Source organism: Jatropha curcas, chromosome 1, assembly GCF_041381405.1.
Source record: "Jatropha curcas cultivar XTBG-Jc1 chromosome 1, XTBG_Jcur_1.0, whole genome shotgun sequence".
NCBI classification, from domain to species: Eukaryota; Viridiplantae; Streptophyta; class Magnoliopsida; order Malpighiales; family Euphorbiaceae; genus Jatropha; species Jatropha curcas.
Window position 1 is genome coordinate 21910602 of NC_143151.1, and position 22739 is coordinate 21933340.

Here is a 22739-nt window from a genome sequence, read left to right on the forward strand (position 1 = left end):
TGAAACACTTTGAAAATATCATGGCAAACAACAACAATGCATTGAGCGTTGCACAACCACTCATTCCCATCTTTAAAGGGGAAGGCTATGAATTTTGGAGTATTAGAATGAGAACTCTACTCAGATCTCAGGATCTTTTGGACTTGGTGAAACATGGTTATGTAGATCCAGATGAAGAAAATAGATTGAAAGACAATAGAAAGAAAGACTCCAAGGCATTGGTGATAATTCAGCAAGCTGTTTATGATAGTGTCTTCTCTCGAATTGCAGCTGCAACCACGGCGAAGCAAGCATGGTTAGTTTTACAGAAGGAGTTCAAAGGTGATTCAAGAATAATCACTGTAAAACTGCAATTGCTACGACAGGACTTTGAGACTTTGTTCATAAAAAATGGCGAATCGGAGCAAAATTTCTTGTCAAAAGCAATGGCAATTGCAAATCAAATGCGATCTTACAGGGAGCAAATTACTGATCAGACAATAGTTACAAAATTATTGAGAAGCTTAATGATAAGCCACGAAGGTCCTTAAGGATGCCTATCCAAAACAGAAAATATTTGGACTAAGCCTCTGCTTAAGTTTGTTGGTCTGCTGCAATATTATTTTTTTTGTTTATTTGTTATTGAATAAGTCAATTTGCTCTCCGATTTTTGGATCTGGCTAGTTTATCTAATAAGTGCCATTTATGGCCTTAAGAATAGGATCAAGTTGTTACACTCTTTTCCTATTTATTCTCTTATATCCGCAGTAGAAAGGCTTGAAGGAAAAAACACTTAAAACTTCTTATTCTCTTTACTTAATTCTCTTTGGCTTTGACTGGGACCTATCAGTGGTATCAGAGCACAAATTTTCTTTTCTCCGTGGCAACAAACAAAGAATGTATTGAAAATTTGGAAGCCGGGCTTGGCCAGCTCTAAGATTGTGTGACTAAAATGGAACAAGGCATCAGTGATAAGCTGCAATAAATAGAGGCAGCTATAACAAAATTCTCTGAAATTGCTCTTGCTAGCAGAGATGTATCCAGCAGTGCTAGTAACCCTCACAGCCCGATGCGCATCAATAGAGATGAATCCAAGGATAGAGGGAAACCTATGTTCTCTTCTAAACTGGCGATACTTGAGTTCCCACAATGTTCAAGTGATGACCCAACAGAATGGTTCACCCGAGTGAATCAATATTTTGAATATCAAAGAACCCTAGAAACAGAAAAGGTATCTTTGGCTTCCTACCACCTATGAGGGAAGGCCAACGAATGGTGCCAGTGGCTTCGCCGGACTCATCAGGAAGAAGGAAAGGATGTTTCGTGGGAGATTTTCTTTGAGGAACTATGGTCTCGCTTCGGCCCCACCAATTGCGAAGACTTTGATGAGTCTTTGTCAAAAATACGACAAATAGGGCTCTTAAGGGACTATCAAAAGGAATTCCAGAGGCTCGAAAATAGAGTACGAGGATGGACCCAGAAAGCTTTAGTGGGGACATTCATCGGTGGCCTTAAACCAAAAATCGTAGATGGCATCAGAATGTTTAAACCAAAAACATTAAAGGACACTATCGGTTTAGCTCGGATGAGGGATGAGCAATTGCTATGTCAAAGGAAAGCAATTCACCCAACCTTCTTGTCTCCAACAAAGAATAAGACAGCCACTCCGGTGAAGCGTCTTACCTGGGACGAGATGCAGAAATGGTGAACTAAGGGATTGTGTTTTAACTGTGATGAGAAATTTGTTCCTGGGCACAGGTGTTCCAAACCACAACTTCTCCTCCTTGATGGCACAATTGAGATTGGGGAAGAGGATGATGATGATAAACCAGAAATCTCGTTACACACCCTCACTGGTTGGTCTTCAACAGGGACTATGAGAATTGCTGTTACAATTAGGTCCTTTGAGCTAATTGTCCTCATTGATAGCGGCTCCACTCACAACTTCATCAATGAAAAGGTAGAAGGATTGCTCAAATTATCAGTAACGCAGATCAAACCCTTTAATGTGAAAGTAGCTAATGGCAGTCCTCTGCAGTGCGGTCGGAAATTCCAAAATGTTCCAATCCTGCTACAAGGTATACCCTTTATTGTTACATTTTATTCTCTGCCAATTATGGGTTTGAATGTGGTATTAGGGATTCAGTGGCTTCCGCAATTAGGGACGGTACAATGTAATTAGAAGCAACTGACTATGGACTTTGAGTGGGAAGGACAGCAATGACATCTACAGGGGATCAAAAACCAACAAATTGAATCTTATTCCTTGAAGGAAATGTCTAAAGAGCTAAGACACAAAAGCTCATTCTTTGCAATTTGTGTGGAGTCCTCATCGACAATTTTGCCTAAGGGAATACACCCAGAGATGCAGATTTAGCTAGAACAGTTCTCAGACATCTATCAAAGGCCAAATCAGCTTCCTCCAGAGCGGGAAATTGATCACCGTATCAACCTCAAAGAAGGGACATATCTCATTAACGTACGACCTTATAGGTATGCCTACTTTTAAAAAGCTGAAATTGAAAAACAAGTTCATGACATGTTAAAATCGGGGCTAATTCGGGCTAGCACAAGTCCTTTTTCTTCTCCTATCCTATTAGTTAAAAAAAAAAAAAGGATGGCTCATGGCGATTTTGTACAGATTATAGAGCTCTTAATGCTATAACTATTAGAGATAGATTCCCCATTCCCACTTTGGATGATATGTTAGATGAACTCTTTGGAGCTGCTTATTTTACCAAACTTGATTTCATTTCGAGGTTTCATCAGGTTCGGGTTCACTTTAAAGACATCCATAAAAATGCCTTTCGTACACACAATGGCCACTATGAGTACTTAGTTATGCCTTTTGGCTTATGCAATGCCCCTTCCACTTTCCAAGCTCTCATGAATTCTATTTTTCGCCCTTATTTATGAAAATTTATGCTAGTTTTCTTTGATGATGTTTTAATCTATAGCCCCAATTGGAACATGCATATTGAACATGTGAAACTGGCTTTTGAAATATTGGGGCAGCATAAATTCTTTATTAAACTCAGTAAATGTGCTTTGGGCAGCAGCAAATTGAGTATTTGGGTCATATTGTGTCTCATGATGGTGTTCAGGTGAATTAAGGGAAAATAAAGGCAATGCTTGACTGGCCTAAACCTACTAATGTCTCTAAATTACGTGGTTTTTTAGGTCTGACAGGTTGTCACAGGAAATTTGTACGTGACTATGGCGTGATAGCTCAACCTTGACTAATTTGTTAAAGAAAGGCCACTTTTCTTGGTCTACTGAAGCCGGAGCATCTTTTTCAGCCTTAAAACAAGCCATGACTTCAACGCCTACACTTGCAATGCCAAACTTTAATGAACCTTTTGTTATTACAACAGATGCATCCAATACTAGCATAGGAGCTGTCTTATCCCAATAAGATAGACCCATCGCATTCATGAGTCGTGCTTTGTGAGTTTCCAAACAATCATGATCTACATATGCCAAGGAGATGCTGGCTATACTTCAATCTACTCGTACTTGGCAACCTTATCTGCTCGGCTGCAAATTTTACATTCAAAAGGATCAACGAAGCTTAAAGTACTTGGTAGAACAGCGGATTGTCACTCCAGAACAACAGAATTGGGTCTCTAAACTATTGGGGTTTGATTATGAGATCATCTATAAGCTGGGTAGAGAAAATAAAGTAGCAGGTGCCTTGTCACGCGATGTAGGCAGCCCCAGTCTCAACACTCTTTTCCTTCAACAAACTTCCTTATGGGATAAAATTCGGGCAACTGTCTCAACTCATCCTTATATGCTTTGCGTGGAAAAATTGTCTACGGAGAAACCTGGTGACCCTTATTTGTGGAGAAATGGTTTAATTCTTTATAAAAATCGAGTGGTGATTCCTCCTAATACTGATTTAACTTGTCAACTTTTACAGGAATTTCATGATTCCCTATGCGGCGATCATCTGGAGTTTTGCGCACATACAAGAGAATAGCATAGCAGTTTATTGGCCTTCTATGCGAAATCAAATTCAGCAATATATTTCTTCTTGTTCTATTTGTCAGAAAAACAAGGCTTCTACTTCATCTCCGGCTGGACTTCTCCAACCTTTACCAATTCCTCACCAAGTCTTGGATGATATAACAATGGATTTCATTGATGGACTTCCACTTTCATATGGCAAAAAATTCAGTTCTGGTGGTGGTTGATCGACTCAGCAAGTATGCTCATTTCTTAGCTTTGTCTCATCCTTATACTGCCAAAATAATTGCTGAAACATTTGTTGATGGAGTTGTTAAATATCATGGGATGCCCAAGTCTATAATCAGTGACCGTGATCCTATTTTTATTAGCAATTTTTGGCGTGAGTTCTTCAAATTATCTAGTACCAAGTTAAATATGAGCTCATCTTATCATCCTGAAAATGACGGACAATCTAAAGTGACAAACAGATGTCTCGAACAGTATCTTCGCTGTTTTGTATCTGAACAGCCGCGTAAATGGAGTTCATTTCTTCCTTGGGCCGAATTCTGGTATAATACTTCCTTTCATATTTCAATTGGAATGTCTCCTTTTATGGCTTTGTATGGCAGACCTCCACTGCCAATACCACCGTATGAGATGGGACAATCACTTGTTCATGAGGTGGATCAAAATTTGGTCACTCGAGATGAAATTCTGCAGTAACTAAAAGTTAATCTTTCGCGTGATGCAAACCGGATGAAGCAAACAGCTGATTTAAAACACAAGGATGTTGAATACCAAGTGGGTGATTTGGTTTATCTTAAGTTACAATCTTATTGTCAACACTCGGTGTACAAGAGAGCTCATCAAAAGTTAGCTAGTCGATATTATGGGCCTTTTCCAATTGAAGCCAGAATTGGGAATTTAGCTTATAAATTGCAACTTCCTGCAGGCTCCAAAATCCATCCGGTTTTCCATGTGTCGCTTTTAAAGAAACATATTGGAGATGATGTTCCTGTCACCTTGGACTTGCCTCTATTGTCCAATGATGGTGATGTTCTCTTGGAACCAAAGGAGGTATTGGACACTAGATGGATTAAAAGGGGTTCACGCTTTGAGCAGGAAAGTCTGGCTCTATGGAAGCAATTGCCACAAGAAGATGCCACATGGGAAAATTCTGAGATGATGAAAGAAAGATTTCCTACTTTGAACCTTGAGGACAAGGTTCCTTTAAAAGGGGGATGCAATGATAAGCCACGAAGGTCCTCAAGGATGCCTATCCAAAACAGAAAATATTTGGACTAAGCCTCTGCTTAAGTTTGTTGGTTTGCTGCAATATTATTTTTTTTTTGTTTATTTGTTATTGAATAAGTCAATTTGCTCTCTGATTTTTGGATCTGGCTAGTTTATCTAATAAGTGTCATTTATGGCCTATAGTGTAACACCCACCGACCAATCCCGGAGAACCAGACGGTGGATGCGACAATCGGTGCCGGAGCACCGTCTAACGTCACTTATTAAAGCTAGATCACAAATTAGAAGTGGTTAAATTTTCATAAGGAGGCAAGTAATTAACATTTTTTTTTTTACAAAAATAATGTTTAAGGAAATTCCTACGAAAATTTTGCAAGAGTTTCCCCTTAAAATTAACTTGTCACACAAAGAAAATATACACACTTCCAATTTTCTCCAAACCCCCAAAACTCCAATTCAACACAACATACCACAAGCACTTCTAAACATCCATCAACATACGCATAATATTCGAAACATATTCTTTTCAAGAAATCTTTAATCATCATACACCAAAAATATAATAAGATGTTATTTCCTTAAATAATCATAACTCTTAATACATTATAAACTTATTATATCCAACCTTCACAATACAATATTTATATACATGCCAAAAATCACCATTTACAAAATATCCTACCCAAAATGTGATATCTACTATGATGCTACTCCTCTGGTCTTGAAGAACACCCTCCGCTCCTAACCTGCGCGTGATAAAAATCAACGCGCTGAGTGGAAGACTCAGTAGTGCTAAATAACCAACAATTTAATTAACAAGAATAGCTAAGGCAAATCTTAAATTACTCAACTATATAAATACCGAAATCGCATTCATTTAATTCAAATACTTTGAAAGCAATGAGAAGATTATAAATACAAATATGTCTTCATTCTTTTATAGCAACAATAAAATTTCATTTTTTTTGTTAAGGCTCGTACTCATGCAGAATGAACATAAGCAGATTTGATCGTGGCCTATATTAGCGTCACCCCCATCACATACTCGTGGCCTATGAAAGCACCACCGTGGCCTATGAAAGCACCACCCCCATCACACAATCGTGGCCTATGAAAGCACCACCGTGGCCTATGAAAGCACCACCCCATCACACAAATAAGCGCGTCCGCCTATTTATAAGGGCTGATAACCCTAGCATATGATCATAGCTTCACACTAACAAAATCCATCTCATCATTCCACGTCTCAATCATGCATAGTAGAGCCCAAATCAAAATCATTCTTTCACAAAAGCAATAATTCTTAATCAAAACCTCTTCATTTATTAATACTCATCAGTTCAAAATTTTTACTCAAAACATTATAGATATATATAAACTTAATATAGTATAAAAGTACATAAATCAAGAACCTTTCAGCATTTTCATAAACTTGCCCTTTGCTGGGTTTTTAACTCATAATTTGAGTTATGGGTCTCCAAATTGAATGAAATCAGATTCATTAGAAAGCTAAGACAAAATGCTACAAATGTTCAGAAGGGACCACAGCCCAGATCAAATGGTAAAATAGCAAACAAAAGCTAGGAACACAGACCAACAGATCAGACCTGATTCAGCAGAACCAAGTCCAATTTTTCTTGAATTCCTACTTAACCAAACACTCAAATGAAATCAATCCAGAACGAGAGAAGTCTCAAGACATAGGTCAACAACTTTTATGAAGAACTCAGAACCTAATCTTGTCATTATAGTGGTCAAAATGGGCACTCAATTTAGTGATGCCTGTGGCCCATCACAACAGAGTCAGTTTGGGTGTTTCAGCCATAAGTTGAGCTATGTATCTCGAAATTGGATACAAGAGGATGGGTTGGAAAGATAAGAAGTAAATCTACAACTTTTATGAAGAACATAAGATGTTATGTTGCCATTTGAGTGGTCAAAATGGACAATCATTTCGGATATACAGGTAAGACACCATAACAGAACCAGTTTTGGTATTTAAATCATAAGTTGAGCTACAAGTATTGGAATTAGACATAAGAATATGTTTTGGAAAGCTGAGAAATAGAGCTACAACTTTCATGAAGAAGTCAGAAACAGATGGAAAGTATAAAGGGGTCGAAAATGAGTTCCAATCCCACGGCAGAACATATCTCACATTAAAATTCATCAATTTAACCAAAACATACAAAGTTCCCAAAATATATTCAAAACCCTAACCATGTAAAAACAACTTAAACAATTGAAAGTATTATTGCACTAACCTTATTAACAAGCTTGAATAAGCTTGGAAAGCCTTACTCCTTGGCTTTCTCTTTACCCTTTGAGGATGGTTCTCCAACCTCTTCAAAGTATGAGAAATCAACATTAAAAGCAAAACTTGACAAAAGAAATAGTTGGAGCATGATTTAATGCATCAATAACATGTCTAAACCATGAATTCTACTTAACAATTCACAAAACTCAAAAACCACAACTTACTTGCTTCAATAGTAACTTCACTTCTCTTTGCTTTTAATCACCAATCTCAACTCTACTACTTAATTCTTAAGAATTAAGTCCTATTCTATGATTTAATTAGGTAGTTTGGTGGTAAATTTGGAGGTAAGAAAATGAAGAAAATGAAAGAAGAAGGAAGAAGATGGAAATGGCGTGGAGAAGGAGAAGAGAAGAAAGAAAAAAGTGTTGTGGTGTTACTTTAAGGTGCCAAAGTCAAATTTGACTTCCAAATTTCATGCCAAATGTGTGGCTAAGATCAAGTCCTAAGTAATCTCATCCAATGGCTCTAAATATTCCTCAAATAATTCTCTTCTACTTCTTATTTAACTCCACCAATTAATTAAATTAACTCCACTAAAATAATTCCTCATTTATTTTTTAATATACCACACTAGAAATATTATGCATTTAATACATAAACTCTCCAATAATATTCATGAATTATTTTCTACCCGCCTAAATCATGCAAACATGCTCCAAAAATAGTAAAGAAAATATTAAATATACATAGTAATTTTTCCGGACTAAAATAATACCAAGTCCAGGACCGATGGTAATATTCACAGACCGGTAAATCACTATTGCCAACACTAAAAGAAAATCAGACTGTTACATATAGAATAGGCTCAAGTTGTTACGCTCTTTTCCTATTTATTCTCTTGTATCCGCAGCAAAAAGGAATGAAGGAACAAAACACTTAAAACTTCTTATTCTCTCTACTTAATTCTCTTTGGCTTTGATTGGGACCTATCACTTAACTCCAAAATTTGATCATGTAGTTGCTGCAATAGAAGAATCTAAGGATTTATCAATGTTTTCATTTGATGAACTAATGGGGTCATTGCAAGCACATGAGTCCAGAATTAATAGATCACTTGAAAAGAATGGCGAAAAAGCATTTTAAGTTGTCACCAAAAGCAAGGAGGGTGAAACTTCAGCAAAAAAAGGTCGAGGAAGAGGAGGATCCCGTGGCTGTGGCCGTGGCCATGGTCGAGGAAGAGGCAGAGGCCGATCTGATGGACAACAAAGGCAGTCCCAAGATCAAAGTAAATGGCAGAATGGTGTTCAATGCTATCATTGCGGCAAGTACGGGCATATAAAGGCAGAATGTTGGTATAAAGACCAACAGATGAACTTTGCTGCAGAGAATGAAGAAGAAAAAGAAGAAGCACAACTTTTTATGGCTTGTATTGACATTAACTCCAAACCAAGTAATTTATGGTTTGTTGATAGTGGTTGTTCAAACCACACGACATGCACCAAATCCTTATTCCATAAGCTTGATGAGACATAAAAAATAACTGTGCATCTTGGCAACACAAAAGAGATGCAAGTTGAAGGTAAAGGCATGGTCAAAGTGGAAACTGATCATGGTGAGGTAAAGTTATTGGATGATGTTCAATTTGTGCCTGAATTGGGATACAATTTACTGAGTGTTGGACAATTGATGGTTAGAGGGCATTCCATTTTATTTGATGACAACGCTTCTCTCATTACAAATAAGAAATCAGGCCAAAGAACTCAAATAAGCATGACTTCAAATAAGATGTTTCCATTAAACGTTTCCAGCATTGAGCAGTTTGCACTAGCAACAAGTGAAAATGATGATTCATATGGCATTTGAGGTATGGGCATCTTAATATGAAGGGCATGAAGTTACTCAGTAATAAAGATATGGTTTCTCGACTACCAAAAATTGGTTCAATTAAATTATGTGAAGGATGCATTTATGGCAAACAAACTAGAAAGTCATTTCCAGTAGGAAAAGCGTGGAGAGCAACGAATTGTCTTGAATTAATTCATGCCAATTTATGTGGTCCTATACAAACTAAGTCTCATAGTGGGAGTCGTTATTTCTTACTTTTTATTAATGATTGTAGTCAGATGAGTTGGGTTTATTTCTTGGAAAATAAATCAGAAACATTTGAGAAATTTCAGCATTTTAAAGCCATGGTTAAGAAGCAAAGGGGATTGTAAATTAAAAGTCTTCGCACAGACAGAGGTGGAGAATTCTTATCAAATCAATTCACTCTTTTTTGCTAAGAAAATAGAATTCATTGGGAGTTGACAACTCCTTATACTCCAGAGGAAAAAGGGCATTGCGGAATGAAAGAATCGCGCACAATTGTGGAGATGGCAAAAAGCATGTTGCAAGCGAAAGGGCTGTCTAATCAATTTTAGGCTGAAGCAGTAGCAACTTTAGTCTATTTGTTGAATCTATCTCCCACAAGAGCTATGATGAACCAAAGTCCATTTGAAGCTTGGAAAGGCAAGAAACCTTCTGTAAGTCACTTAAGAATTTTTGGGTGTATTTCATATGCTTTGGTAAATTCTTAAGTTCGTCAAAAACTTAATGAGAAATCTGAAAAATGTATCTTTGTTTGTTATTGTACACAATCCAAAGCATATCGATTATTTAACCCTTATAGTGGCAAGATTATAATAGGCAGGAATGTAATATTTGATGAAAATTCAAGCTGGGATTGGCAAGAAAATAAAGAAATGATGCAGCAACAGATTTCAATAGACAACAAAATCTCTTACAAAGACAATCAAGTGCCAACTCCAACAAATTCAGTTGCTAGTTCTCCCATGATCTTACTAAATTCATCACCACACTTGAGGCAACATTCTTCCTCCATTTCGGAAGAATCTTCAGATGAGAATCCACCAAGAAAATTCAAATCCTTGACAGAATATATGAATCTTGTCAATTTACTCTTCTTGCTTCAGATCCCATAACATATGAAGAAGCAGCAGGAAAAGAAGAATGGCAAAAAGCAATGCTGGAAGAGTTGATGGCCATCGAAAAGAATGCGCAATATGGGAGATGGTGGACTTACCGGAAGGCAAAAATGCAATCGGATTGAAATGGGTGTTCAAAACCAAATGTTGTGCAGATGGAAATGTGCAAAAATATAAACCACGACTCGTCGCAAAAGGGCATGCACAACAACATGGTATTGATTTCGAAGAGACGTTTTCTCCTGTAGCTCGCTTTGAAACTACGAGAATCATCTTATCATTGGCTGCACAGCTATGCTGGCCAATTTATCAATTTGACGTCAAGTCAGCTTTTTTGAATGGAAACTTACAAGAAGAAGTTTATGTCTCATAACCAGAAGGTTTTATAATTGAAGGCAAAGAGGAGAAGGTGTACAAGATGAGAAAGGCATTATATGGTCTGAAGCAAGGGCCACGAGCGTGGTATAGCCGAATTGATTCATACTTCTAGCAACATGGGTTCTTGAGGAGTGAGAATGAGCCCACACTTTACATAGAAAAGGGAGGTAAAAACAATTTCATCATTGTTTGTCCCTACGTAGATGATATCATTTATACTAGTGCCTCTGTTGTTAATATTTTTCTGGTTTATTCTTAATTAAAAAAATAGGCTTAATTATAAAATTAATACCTGAATTCTTGAAAAATTTCTATTCCAATGTCTCAACGGAAAACGTTTGCAATCAAGTTTCTAAATCGATAAATTTTTTTCAATCAGGAGTTTTCTTCCTATGTGGCTCGCTTGATATACGGATAGCCAGCCAGCCAGCCACATTGGATTCTTATTGAATGATATTTTTAATCAAATATTTATATAATTTTAAAACAAATAAATTAAAATTTTTCTTACCAATAAAATTTAAAATTTTCTAATTGAAATGAGACTATTTATAATATTTTTAATCAATTAATAAAATATAATAAAATTAAATTTCCAAAGAGATTTCTTAATTTTAATATCTGCTATTTCTTCCTAAAGCAAACCTTCAAATCCCTACATACAATGAATGCTACTGTAAATACTAGCTATAACTGAATGTTGTTAATTATAGTTATGTAAATTTAATTAATTTGATCTAGAATATTTACTTGAAATGTCCAATAATAAGTTGCAAATTGCTTGATGATAATATGTAAAGTACATTAATTTTATTGCATCTATAATAAAAGGGGTGAAATTTCATTTATAATTTTTTAATTTTTTGGCCGGTTCTTCTCCTTCAGAGAAGTGCCGAAAATGGTATAATGCGTGCGTTGGAAGGTTTTTAAACCATGTCCACTAATTCTTTAATGTTTATAAAGGAAAATAATTACTGTACATTATAATCTGTTAGAACCTTCAATATTACTAATTAATCGACCAATAAAATTAAAAGTTTTCCGATTAAAATAAAATTAAAAGTTCATAGAGACGTTTTAGAAATTTAGTGTCTCCTATTCATACTTTTAGATAGTATAAATTATTATTGTTATTATCATTATTATTTAAATCATTTCTTGATTTTGTAAACTTTCTTGGGAAGTTGATTTAGGTCCTTCTAAAATGATTTTGGGTCATTTGAATTTCATTTAGTTTGTGAGAATCGATCCGGTTAAAATAGTTTTGATTTGAAAAATAATATTTACGTGGCTTTTAAAATTAAATTTAATTTGGTCGATTTCGAAAATAAAACTTTGGAACATTTCAATATCACACAATTGAAATAATTTTATCCATCATCACCATCATACTTAAAAGGTTATCAATCTAATTTTTCAGCAATAATTATTTGGTACAATTACCATTTATTATTCAATATTCACTTTATAATTTTAATTAAAAAATAACAAATAAACTTGGTTTTTCTTTTGCTTGCAGTTGCAAAAAGATTAGAATAAAAAAAATTCATATAACCAATTGCCAAAATTATAATAATTTTCTAAAATTGAAAAATGAACATTTTTTTTAAAAAAAAATTAGCCTAATAAAAATCTCAAAAATTTAATTTTACCAACATGGATAAAGTAATTGATCTCTCACAATGCAATGTACGAGCCTCTACCTAGTTACGATAATAAAATAATAAGATTTTGTAGATTTCTTCTAATTGAATTAAAATATTTCATTCATTTTCTTTTAATTTTAAAGTTCCGAATTAAGTTTTTTAATATAAAACTTCTAACTGAGTTAAAATCATTTCCTCCTTTTTTTTATAACAACATTAATTAATATTCAAATTGAATTAACATATTTGTCCTTTTTAATATTAAAATTTTAAATTTAATCCAAATATTCCTTATTGAGTTAAAATAATCCTCTATTTAAAAAAAAAAATAATAGGATGTATATATCTTTTTTTAATGTTTGTTTTTTATATGATATTTTATACCTCATACTCTTTAACACTCCCACATTTATAAATTAAAATAATTAAATAATATTATTCGGATTAACTTGAACATACATGATAACACATTAGAAAAAGAAAATGAAAATATTAATTAAACTCATTATCAGATAAGTTATAATCATAATCCAATAGAGAATTTTTCAAGTATAACTTTTAAGATTTTTCCTTTATATGAGGAGATAAAACTTCTTTTTTTAACTTTTAAACGAAGCATATTTTACTCATTTTAATGTGAGAGAACTTTACACGATTATCTTCAAACTTGCCAATTTCATAGTAACAATTTGGGTTCTTGGCTTGGAGGGTTTTGTTTGGGTATTGGTGACACTTTGGTCCTAGGCGCTGAACTATGAAATTGGTGTATCCTCTTGGCTACACCATTGTTCAGATGGAATGTGACAATCTTCTAGGGATCCAGCTTATTAATGGGTTGCTGTTAGATCTTTGGTCTTGTTAATTGGTCAGTTTGCTGTTAGATCTTTGGTCTTGTTAATTCGTCATTTTTTTCTCTTTATATTGCCATCTCTTTATTTTACATGCTTTCGAGAAGCTATCTTCAACGCGGACTGGCTTGCTCAATATGCTTCTTCTCAAGGTTCAGGATCTATTCTTCGCTTGCTCGTGATTGAGCTAGTGTCGCTTATGAGAGATGTGTAATAGTTAGTTGTTTTTAATTTTTTTTTTCCTTATCTACCAAAAAGAAAAAAAGAATTGAGTTTGTTTATTTCATGTCTGACTCTAATCATGAATTGTCCGCTTTGGATTAAGCCGAATCCATCTTATGGATTGGTAAAATCCGTACGGTTTTGTCCCGCAGGTGAAATGATGAACTTCCCAAGAGGTCAACCATCTTAGGGTTTCCGTTAAGTGAGCACGCTTAACCCTATAGTTCTTTCAACGCTTAACCCAATAGTTCTCCCAACTCCTTAAGCCATTCCACCAAAAGGCACCTCTTGATTAGTTTCCACCTAAAGGTGCATGTTGATTAGTTTCCCCTTTTGGATATATGATTCAATTCATTCACGTGTCCTACAGTCTTAAAAATTTTCTTAATTTTTATGAAATTATCTTAAATTGCTCTTATTGTGGGATGAAATATTATGATAAAAATAATTTATTTTTTCATGAAATTATAAAATCTAACCTAATAATTTAAATTATGAAATAACTTTAACACAATTGAATGTAATGATATAACACCTTTTATTGCAATAAAAAAAACTATAAAAAAAGTTGGTATCATCAAATGAACGTTGCCTTATTACAAAGAATAAACCACTTGCTGAGGTTATAATTTGCCATTAGAATTACCTTAAAGAGATTTAATTTATTCATTGACTTGGCCATGGGCTTAAATAAAGTTATTAGGTTTGTTGTATTAATTGGGAGATTGAGTGATGCTATCAAAGAGAATCAATATAATGGAGAGAAAGATATATCATTATCATTATAGAATCATTGATTTTTGTTGGATGTTGACATGACACTTCCTTTGAAGAGAGTAAGTATTTGAATATAACTGATTTAAGAAAAAAATTGTAGGTTTTTGAAGAAAAAATTGTATTTGAGTTTTATTGCCTTATTAATTAATGTCTCCCTCATTAAGAATTATCTCTCTCTAATTTTTAGTTTTTACGAGTTTTGAACATAATGCTCTTGGTGTTCTCTTTCACTAAAACTTAAATATGCCTTTTATCATTATACTAAAAAATAGAAAATGTGCTTTCTTGAATAATGATTTGTTCATAAATTGGCCTAAAATAATATTTTATAAAACAAAAAATCAAAACAAATAAATATAAATATGGACAAAAAAGGTATTACCAAAAAATATATAAGATTTAAAATTGCAATAAATAAAGTAATAGCTTCCATACCTCTTATCTAATTTTGTTCTTCTAAATTTATTTACATATATTTCTTACTTATAATTCATAATTTTATCAAAAAAAATTTTTTTTTGTCTGCATACTTCGAGTTATTAGTCCAAGGTATATAAGTTCTTACTAATTTTTCCATCAGTAGTTTATGTTAAAGCAGCAATATGCTTTCTCTATTTCAATTGGCCACGTATAAATACTATATTAACATTCATTTTCCTTTCAAATTATTATGTGAATAACTTCCTCATTAGTTAGAATAAAAATTTTTTTTTTCACATGATACATTTGAATCATATTCTCTATATATTGTATGCATTTTAATTTTTTAGCAATTTATTCAATACACATATTTTATATCTCAAAAATAAATATATTACACAGCTGCGCAAAGAGCGAAAATCACCCAGTGTGTGTGTGTGTGTGTGTGTGTGTGTGTGTATATATATATATATATAGAGAGAGAGAGAGAGAGAGAGAGAGAGTGGGGTAGGTGGAAAGAAAGGGAAATGAGAGCGAAAGTAGGACAGAAAATGCCGAATACATAATTTTTGTAATATCCTGGTCTTGAAAAACCATATCATGATCATGCATCAATATTTATAAGTATGACATATGTGATATGAATGTACATACACATGTATTTGCAATTGTTTTATGATAAATAAGGGCATGATATGCCTAACCATGAATATGCACATGAGACATCTAGTATGAGTATAAGTACGCAAATGCATGAATCTGAAAAATTTTGAATCAGAGAAGTTTTGGCACTCTGTCCTAGATTGAGAGGATACATTTGTACTTTGTACATCCATATAACGTGTTCAAAGGTGAATTAAGTCAAGAGAGTATAATAAGACTGTTATGGAGAATTATGTCTGTTTTGGTGATTTGATTGATTAAGACTGCCTTGATATGTTGATAAGAAATTGTTAATCACAATATCATAAAGTTAATTAAAGTGGAAAATTATTATGGAGATTAATTATGAGAATGTTAAATGTGCTCAAGTCATAGCAATGACAAGCTAGTACTTGAAGCACCTCAATTAGTATCTTGATTAAGTAGTTAATGATTTGATGTTAAATCATCTAAGATGTTTAGTTATGACCTAACAGAGATTAATTAAGTGTTAATGGAGGGTTATGGACTCGATTAGCATAAAAGAAAAGTTATAATTACAAGTGTGGGTAAAAGCATGAATAAGTGGGACCTTTAAGGAGTTAAGGAGGAATTAGGTGGTCATGTGACTTGCACATGACTAGTTGATATATATTGACAGATGTTATTTTTATAGTATTTTTAATATAGTTTTTATTAGGATTTTTAGTATTTTTAATTACTTTAATTAGTTTTTATTGAGTTTTATTTATGTTTTTGTTTAAAGCTTCCTTGAATCACATTTCACTTGATCTTGGGGAATTTTGTAGCATTTTTACAGAAAACCAGCCAAAAATACAGAAAGAAGTGTACCTAAGCAAGAAGGCTGGCACATCCAATGACACTAGCTTATACAAGAAGAAACCAAGTGCCTACACGGTCCATAAAACAAAGAATAAATTGTGTGCATTATGGTAGGCAACACATTGGTGAGTGTCCTAGGTTTAATGGTACATGTTATAGATATGGATCATTAGATTACATGATCAGAGATTGTCCTGAGGCACTTGGGTTCTCTGAAATTGGAAGAGGTAGAGTTGAAGCTGAGATGTCTATGCATAACACAAGAGCTAGTGGTGTTGGAACAGCACCCCATAGAGGTAAAGGTAAGGTAGAGCTAGATCAAGTAGTTATGGCGCTGCTCGATTTGAAGGATAGAGTTTTGGGCAATAGGCTCCAGCTAGAGTCTTTGAGATGACTAGATAGGAGGCACGAGATGCAATAGAAGTTGTTACTGGTAAGTTGTCTATTTATGATTATGAAGTATATGCATTAATAGATCCTGGTTGTACACGTTTGTGTATATTAGATAAGATAACAACGTAGTTGTTATAAAGACTTATTCAAATTCTATTCTGTTATATTTAGATATGTACAAGTTCCTTGAAACAAGGATTAGAAGAGTCTATAATCATGTATTTAAATTACACTTGTATGTGAATAAATTATCACTTCCTCTAATCGTTTTATGGTATTAGAGCCTTTTGCTCAAACAGCATTTTTTTTTTCGATCCTATCTGTGATTCTTCTATTCCTTTTTCAATGACTAATCCTCTGGAAGAAACCAGTTCCACCACTCCTACCGTTCTTCAAATGCCAACCCTAAACCCCTTTGAAACTCAATTAGTTTCCATTAATGCCTCCGCTCAAGCTCCTCTTAAACTGACTGCCACAAACTACCAATCGTGGCATACTCAGTGGTACTCTTTATTGGTTGGTTATGATTTTCTTAAGTTTGTTGAGAACCCTATTGCTAGTAATCTGACAACCAGTTCCTATCTGTTTCGTCAAGATCAACTCCTTCGAAGCGCTATGATCGCTTCTCTTTCTCCCAATGTTGTCTCTTTCGTTGTTGGTGAGAAAACTTCTCACGATGTTTGGGTTACTCTGGAGAAAACCTATGTTAAGCCATCTCAAGCTCGCATTATGAGCTTGAGAGAGTCTCTATTTACAGCTAAGAAAGGGATCTCATCAATTACTGAGTTTCTCCAGAAAATTAAATCGATCACCACTACACTTGCTGCTGCTGGTGTTGTTATTACGATGAATGAAACTGTTCTCAATGTTCTTCATGGTCTACCTGCTGAATATAAGGAGGTTTCGGCTGCCATTCGAGCACGTGACTCTGAGATTTCTTTTGACGATCTTCATGATAAATTGACTGACTTTGAGAGTCAATTGAATCGTGAGTCGAATTTGGTTGTTACTCCCACAACGGTGAACTATACTGCGAAAAACAAAGCTGGATCGTCAACTGCTGCTCCTCAGTCTTCCGCTTTTGTTAATTTTGGAAATTTTTCAGGTACTCCTACTTCCTCGACCTACAAAAACAGGGTTAAATGTCAATTTTGTGACAGGCCTGGGCATGTCACCAAACAATGTTTTAAACTCAAGAAATTGCTCCCATGGCTGTTTAATGAAAACTCGCTGTTGCTGGTTCAAAGACTCAAGCTCAAGTTAATTGTGTTACTAGCAATCGGCAGATAAATGATACTCGTTGGGTTGTCGATTCAGGTGCAAATCAGCATGTGGTAGAAGATTTAAAGAATTTGGCTATTCATTCAGATTATGAAGGCAGTGATAATGTTTTCCTTGGTGGGGTAAATCCTATCCAATTTCTCATACAGGGACTGTTACCTTAAATTCTGCCACCAAGCCTTTGAGTTTAAAGAATGTTTTATGTGTTCCTGCTCTCAACAAGAATCTTATTTCTGTTTATAAATTGAGCACTGATAATAATGTTGAGGTGACATTTAATCCCTTTCTGTTTACTGTGAAGGATTTGAGCACGAGGGCGCTGCTAGCGGAAGGGAAGCCCACTAATGGCATTTATGAATGGCCGCCCAATCTGTCAAGAGGTTCTTCTTTGAACATTAATCATATTGTTGCTTCTTCACAGCCCCTATGGCATCGTCGGCTAGGCCACCCTTCAACACCTATCTTACGTCTTATTTTGCAGTCATTTGATTTATCAGTTTCAAACAATAATTTCTTTTGTGATTCATGTAAGTGCAACAAAATGCACAAGTCTCCATTTTTTGAGTCCACTATGACAAGCTCTGCTCCATTGGAGTTAATTTATAGTGACGTTTGGGGACCGTCACCGGTCACTTCTATTGATGAATTTCGGTATTATATCATTTTTGTCGATCATTTTACCAAATTTGTGTGGTTGTTTCCTTTGAAAAGAAAATTTGAAGTGTCTTCAATTTTTCCGATATTTTAGAATCTTGTTGAAAACTACTTCAATAGGAAAATTAAATCAATCTATTCGGATAATGGGGGGGAATTTATACACCTGAAAGCTTACTTGCAATAAAAAGGGATTTCTCACTTTCTTACTCCACCCTACACACCAGAACATAACGCCACAGCTGAGCGTCGACATCGACACATTGTCGAAACCGGGCTCACATTACGTCATCAAGCCAATCTACCCCTATCTTTTTGGACATATGCTTTTCAGACAGTCATATATTTAATCAATAGAATGCCAACCTCTATTTTGGACAATAAATTACCTTTCTACTGTCTTCATGGCAAAGAACCCAATTATGCTAAATTAAAGGTTTTTGGGTGTTTATGTTATCCTTGGATTTGTCCTTTTAATAAACATAAACTCGAAAAACGTTCTCTTCCTTGTGTTTTTATTGGGTATTCAGCTACTCAAAGTGCTTACAAGTGCTATGATCCTCATTCATCCAAAATCTATCTTTCTCGTCATGTTGACTTTATAGAATCTGACTTTCTGTTTAATTCTCTAGCCACAGCTTTAGAACGACCTAATTCTCATACATTAGATACCTGGTCACCCATACATTTTATTTTACCAATGTCTGCAGGTCTTGACAGTAGTGGGCAACCAAATTATGTGAACCCTGATTCCTCGGCTTCATCTTCGCTAGTTCAACAGCAACCCGAACACAGTAACATCTCGGATTCTGGTTCAGGTACTGAAATTTCTAATTCACCTATTATTACCTACTCAAAGTGATGTTGTGAGCAGCTTGCCGTTGGCCTCTAATCTCAATCAGAATGTACATCTAATGGTGACACGCAGGAAAAATCAAATTCAAAAGCTAATTAATAGACTATGTCTATCCATTGAAGTTCAATCTGATATTCAATTTGTTCCCAAGACTGTTGCTCAGGCATTGAAGGATCCGAAGTGGCGATCTGCCATGGAAGAAGAATATCAAGTCTTCAAAGAAGCAGAAAACTGTAGCAAGAAGCTCAACTGAAGCTGAATATAAATCCGTAGCCTCCACAGCAGCTGATTTGGCATGGGTCAGAAATTTATTAGATGAATTGCAGTTTCCAAGACCCAAATCTCCGGTGATCTACTGTGATAATTTGGGAGCTACTTATGTTGCAGCAAACCCGGTCTTTCACTCCCGCATGAAACACATTGCCATAGATTATCATTTTGTACGGCAACAAGTGCAAAATGGAACTCTTCGAGTCACTCATATCTCGGCAAAAGACCAACTTGCTGATATGCTAACAAAGCCCTTATCTTTCATAGCATTCAGCAATTTCAGAAACAAGATTGGTGTTACAGACTGTACACCATCTTGCGGGGGCGTATTAGATAAGATAACAACGTAATTGTTACAAAGACTTATTCAAATTCTATTCTGTTATATTTAGATATATACAAGTTCCTTGAAACAAGGATTAGAAGAGTTTGTAATCATGTGTTTAAATTACACTTGTATGTGAATAGATTATCACTTCCTCTAATCGTTTTAGTGTATAGCATTGAATTTGGCATCACAATTACAACATCAGCATACACCACTGGGTTATGATTTGAAAGTGAGCACACCATTACGGGATAATGTGGAAGTAAACCAGGTATACCGATATTGTGATATTTGTATAAGGCAGACAATACCAAAGGTAGATTTGATATTGTTGCCTCTTCGAGAATTTGATGTGATTTTAGGAATGGATTGGTTAATAAGGCATAGAGCTATTGTTAATCGTTATACCAAGGAAGTTATACTTGAATTGTCAAATCAACCAAGAGTGATTTTTTAGGGAGATAGACAAGCAATCCCATCATGTTTGATTTCTATAGTCAGGCAATCCCAGGCACTGCCCCCATATCCATCTCTCTTTATAGAATGGATCCTATTGAATTAATGACATTGAAAACCTAATTACAAGAATTATTAGTTAAGGGGTTTATAATACCAAGTATATCACCCTGGGAAGCACCAATTCTTTTTGTGAAAAAGAAAGATGGTATTATGAGATTATGTATTGACTATAGGCAGTTGAATAAGATGACAATTAAAAATAAATATCCACTACCTAGGATTGATGATTTGTTAGATAAACTTTGGGGAGCATGAGTGTTTTCAAAGCTAGATTTAAAATTGGGCTATTATCAATTGAAAATAGTTGAAGCAGACATTCCAAAAACTACATTTAGAAAAAGGTATGGACACTATGAATTCTTAGTTATGTCATTTGGGCTAACCAATGCACCAGCAGCGTTTATGGATTTAATGAATAAAGTGCTCCAGCCGTACCTAGATAGATTTGTAATTGTGTTTATTGATGATATTTTGGTATATTCTAAGGGAAAAGAAGAACATACTGAACATTTGAGGATAGTACTGTATACCATGAGAGAAAAATAACTTTATGCTAAGTTCAGTAAATATGAATTCTGGATGAACCATGCAGGTTTCTTGGGACATATAGTATCAAGTCAAGGTATTGAAGTAGACTCAAAGAAGATTGAGGTAATAGTTAAATGGGAAGCACCTAAGACAGTCACTAAGGTTAGGAGTTTCTTGGGCTTGCTGGTTACTATAAAAGATTTATTAAAGGATTTTCACTTATAACTGCCCCAATCACTAAATTACTTAGAAAGAGTACTGAATTTAATTGGACCGAAGCTTGTCAAAGGAGTTTTGATGAACTGAAACATAAGTTGACTTCAGCTCTAGTTCTGACTATTACTTCGGGTATAGGAGGTTTGTTATTTATAGTGATGCATCTTATCAAGGCGTAAGATGTGTATTAATGCAACATGGCAAGATTATTGCCTATGCATCTAGACAGTTAAGGCCCTATGAGGTGAATTATCCAGTACATGATTTAGAATCGGCAGCAGTGGTATTTGCATTGAAGATCTGGCGTCATTACTTGTATGAGGAGAATTTCAAATTATTTATAGATCATAAGAGCTTAAAAGTATCCGCTCAATCAAAAGGAGTTAAATATGAGACAGAGGAGATGGCTTGAACTTTTGAAAGACAATCACTGTACCATAGAATATCATCCCAGAAAAGACAATATGGTGGCTTATGCATTAAGTAGGAAGTTCCACAGTAGTATTGCACATGTTCAGACATCTGTATTACCTAATTTAGTCCATCTAAAGGCACTAAATGTTGAATTTGATGTGGGACAAGAAGGAGAATTGGTAACAACTTTAAAAATTAGACCAATGCTACATGATATAATTAAAGAGGCTCAAGATAAGAATCCTAAGTTAAGTGGAATAATTGAGAAAGTTAAGCAGAATAAAATTATAGATTTTCAGCTATCTGATGGTACCTTGATGATGGGACAAAGAATTTGTGTACTAGATGTAAGTGAACTAGGGAAAGAGATTCTTGAGGAAGCTCATATGGCACCTTATACTATGCATCTTGGAACCATCAAAATGTACCACACATTGAGACCTCACTTTTGGTGGCGTAGGATGACGAATGATAAGGATGAAGAAAGATGTGGCTGAATTTGTCTCCAAGTCTGACATGTTAACAAATCAAAATTGAACATCACGCACTTGCTGGTAAGCTTCACCCTTTGACAATACCTATATGGAAATGGGAAAGAATCACTATGGATTTTCTTGTGGGTTTGCCTATAATCCCAAGGGGAAATGATGCTCTATAGGTTATAGTTGATAGATTGACTAAGTCAGCTCATTTTCTACCTATCAGATAGGGTAGTTCATTGGAGAAGTTGGCCCAAAGATACATAGATGATATTGTAAAACTTCATATTATGCTAGTATCGATTGTTTTTTATAGAGATCCACGATTCACTTTTAGGTTCTGGATTAGTTTATAGAATGCTTTAGGCACCAAACTGAATTTCAATACTGTATTTCATCCTTAGACAGATGGACAATCTCAAAAACTATATAGACTGTTGAGGAGATGTTAAGGACTTGTATACTTGAATTTCGGGGATCATGGGATCAATACGTTCCCTAATTGAATTTAGTAGTATTGATATGGCACCACATGAAGCATTATATTGTAGAAAGTGCAGAAGTCCCTTATACTGGGATGAAGAAGGTGCTAGAATA

At 34.8% G+C, this 22739-nt stretch overlaps 2 protein-coding genes across 2 annotated transcripts; both read left to right on the forward strand.

Moving 5' to 3' along the window:
- Positions 1 to 4686: 4686 nt before the first annotated feature.
- Positions 4687 to 5235, forward strand: LOC149499148 (uncharacterized). Its single transcript, XM_089722085.1, has one exon. The coding sequence runs from the start codon at positions 4687 to 4689 to the stop codon at positions 5233 to 5235; it is 549 nt and encodes a 182-aa protein (XP_089578211.1).
- Positions 5236 to 21713: 16478 nt separating this feature from the next.
- On the forward strand, positions 21714 to 22160 carry LOC149499149 (uncharacterized). The gene has a single exon (XM_089722087.1). It carries the CDS (start codon positions 21714 to 21716, stop codon positions 22158 to 22160), a length of 447 nt encoding a protein of 148 aa, XP_089578213.1.
- The last annotated feature ends 579 nt before the right edge of the window (positions 22161 to 22739 follow it).

Excerpts from the sequence above, each read along its gene's own strand:
- LOC149499148 (XM_089722085.1), top strand. The coding sequence starts at position 4,687 with ATGAAGCAAACAGCTGATTTAAAACACAAGGATGTTGAATACCAAGTG.
- LOC149499149 (XM_089722087.1), top strand. The coding sequence starts at position 21,714 with ATGGTGGCTTATGCATTAAGTAGGAAGTTCCACAGTAGTATTGCACAT.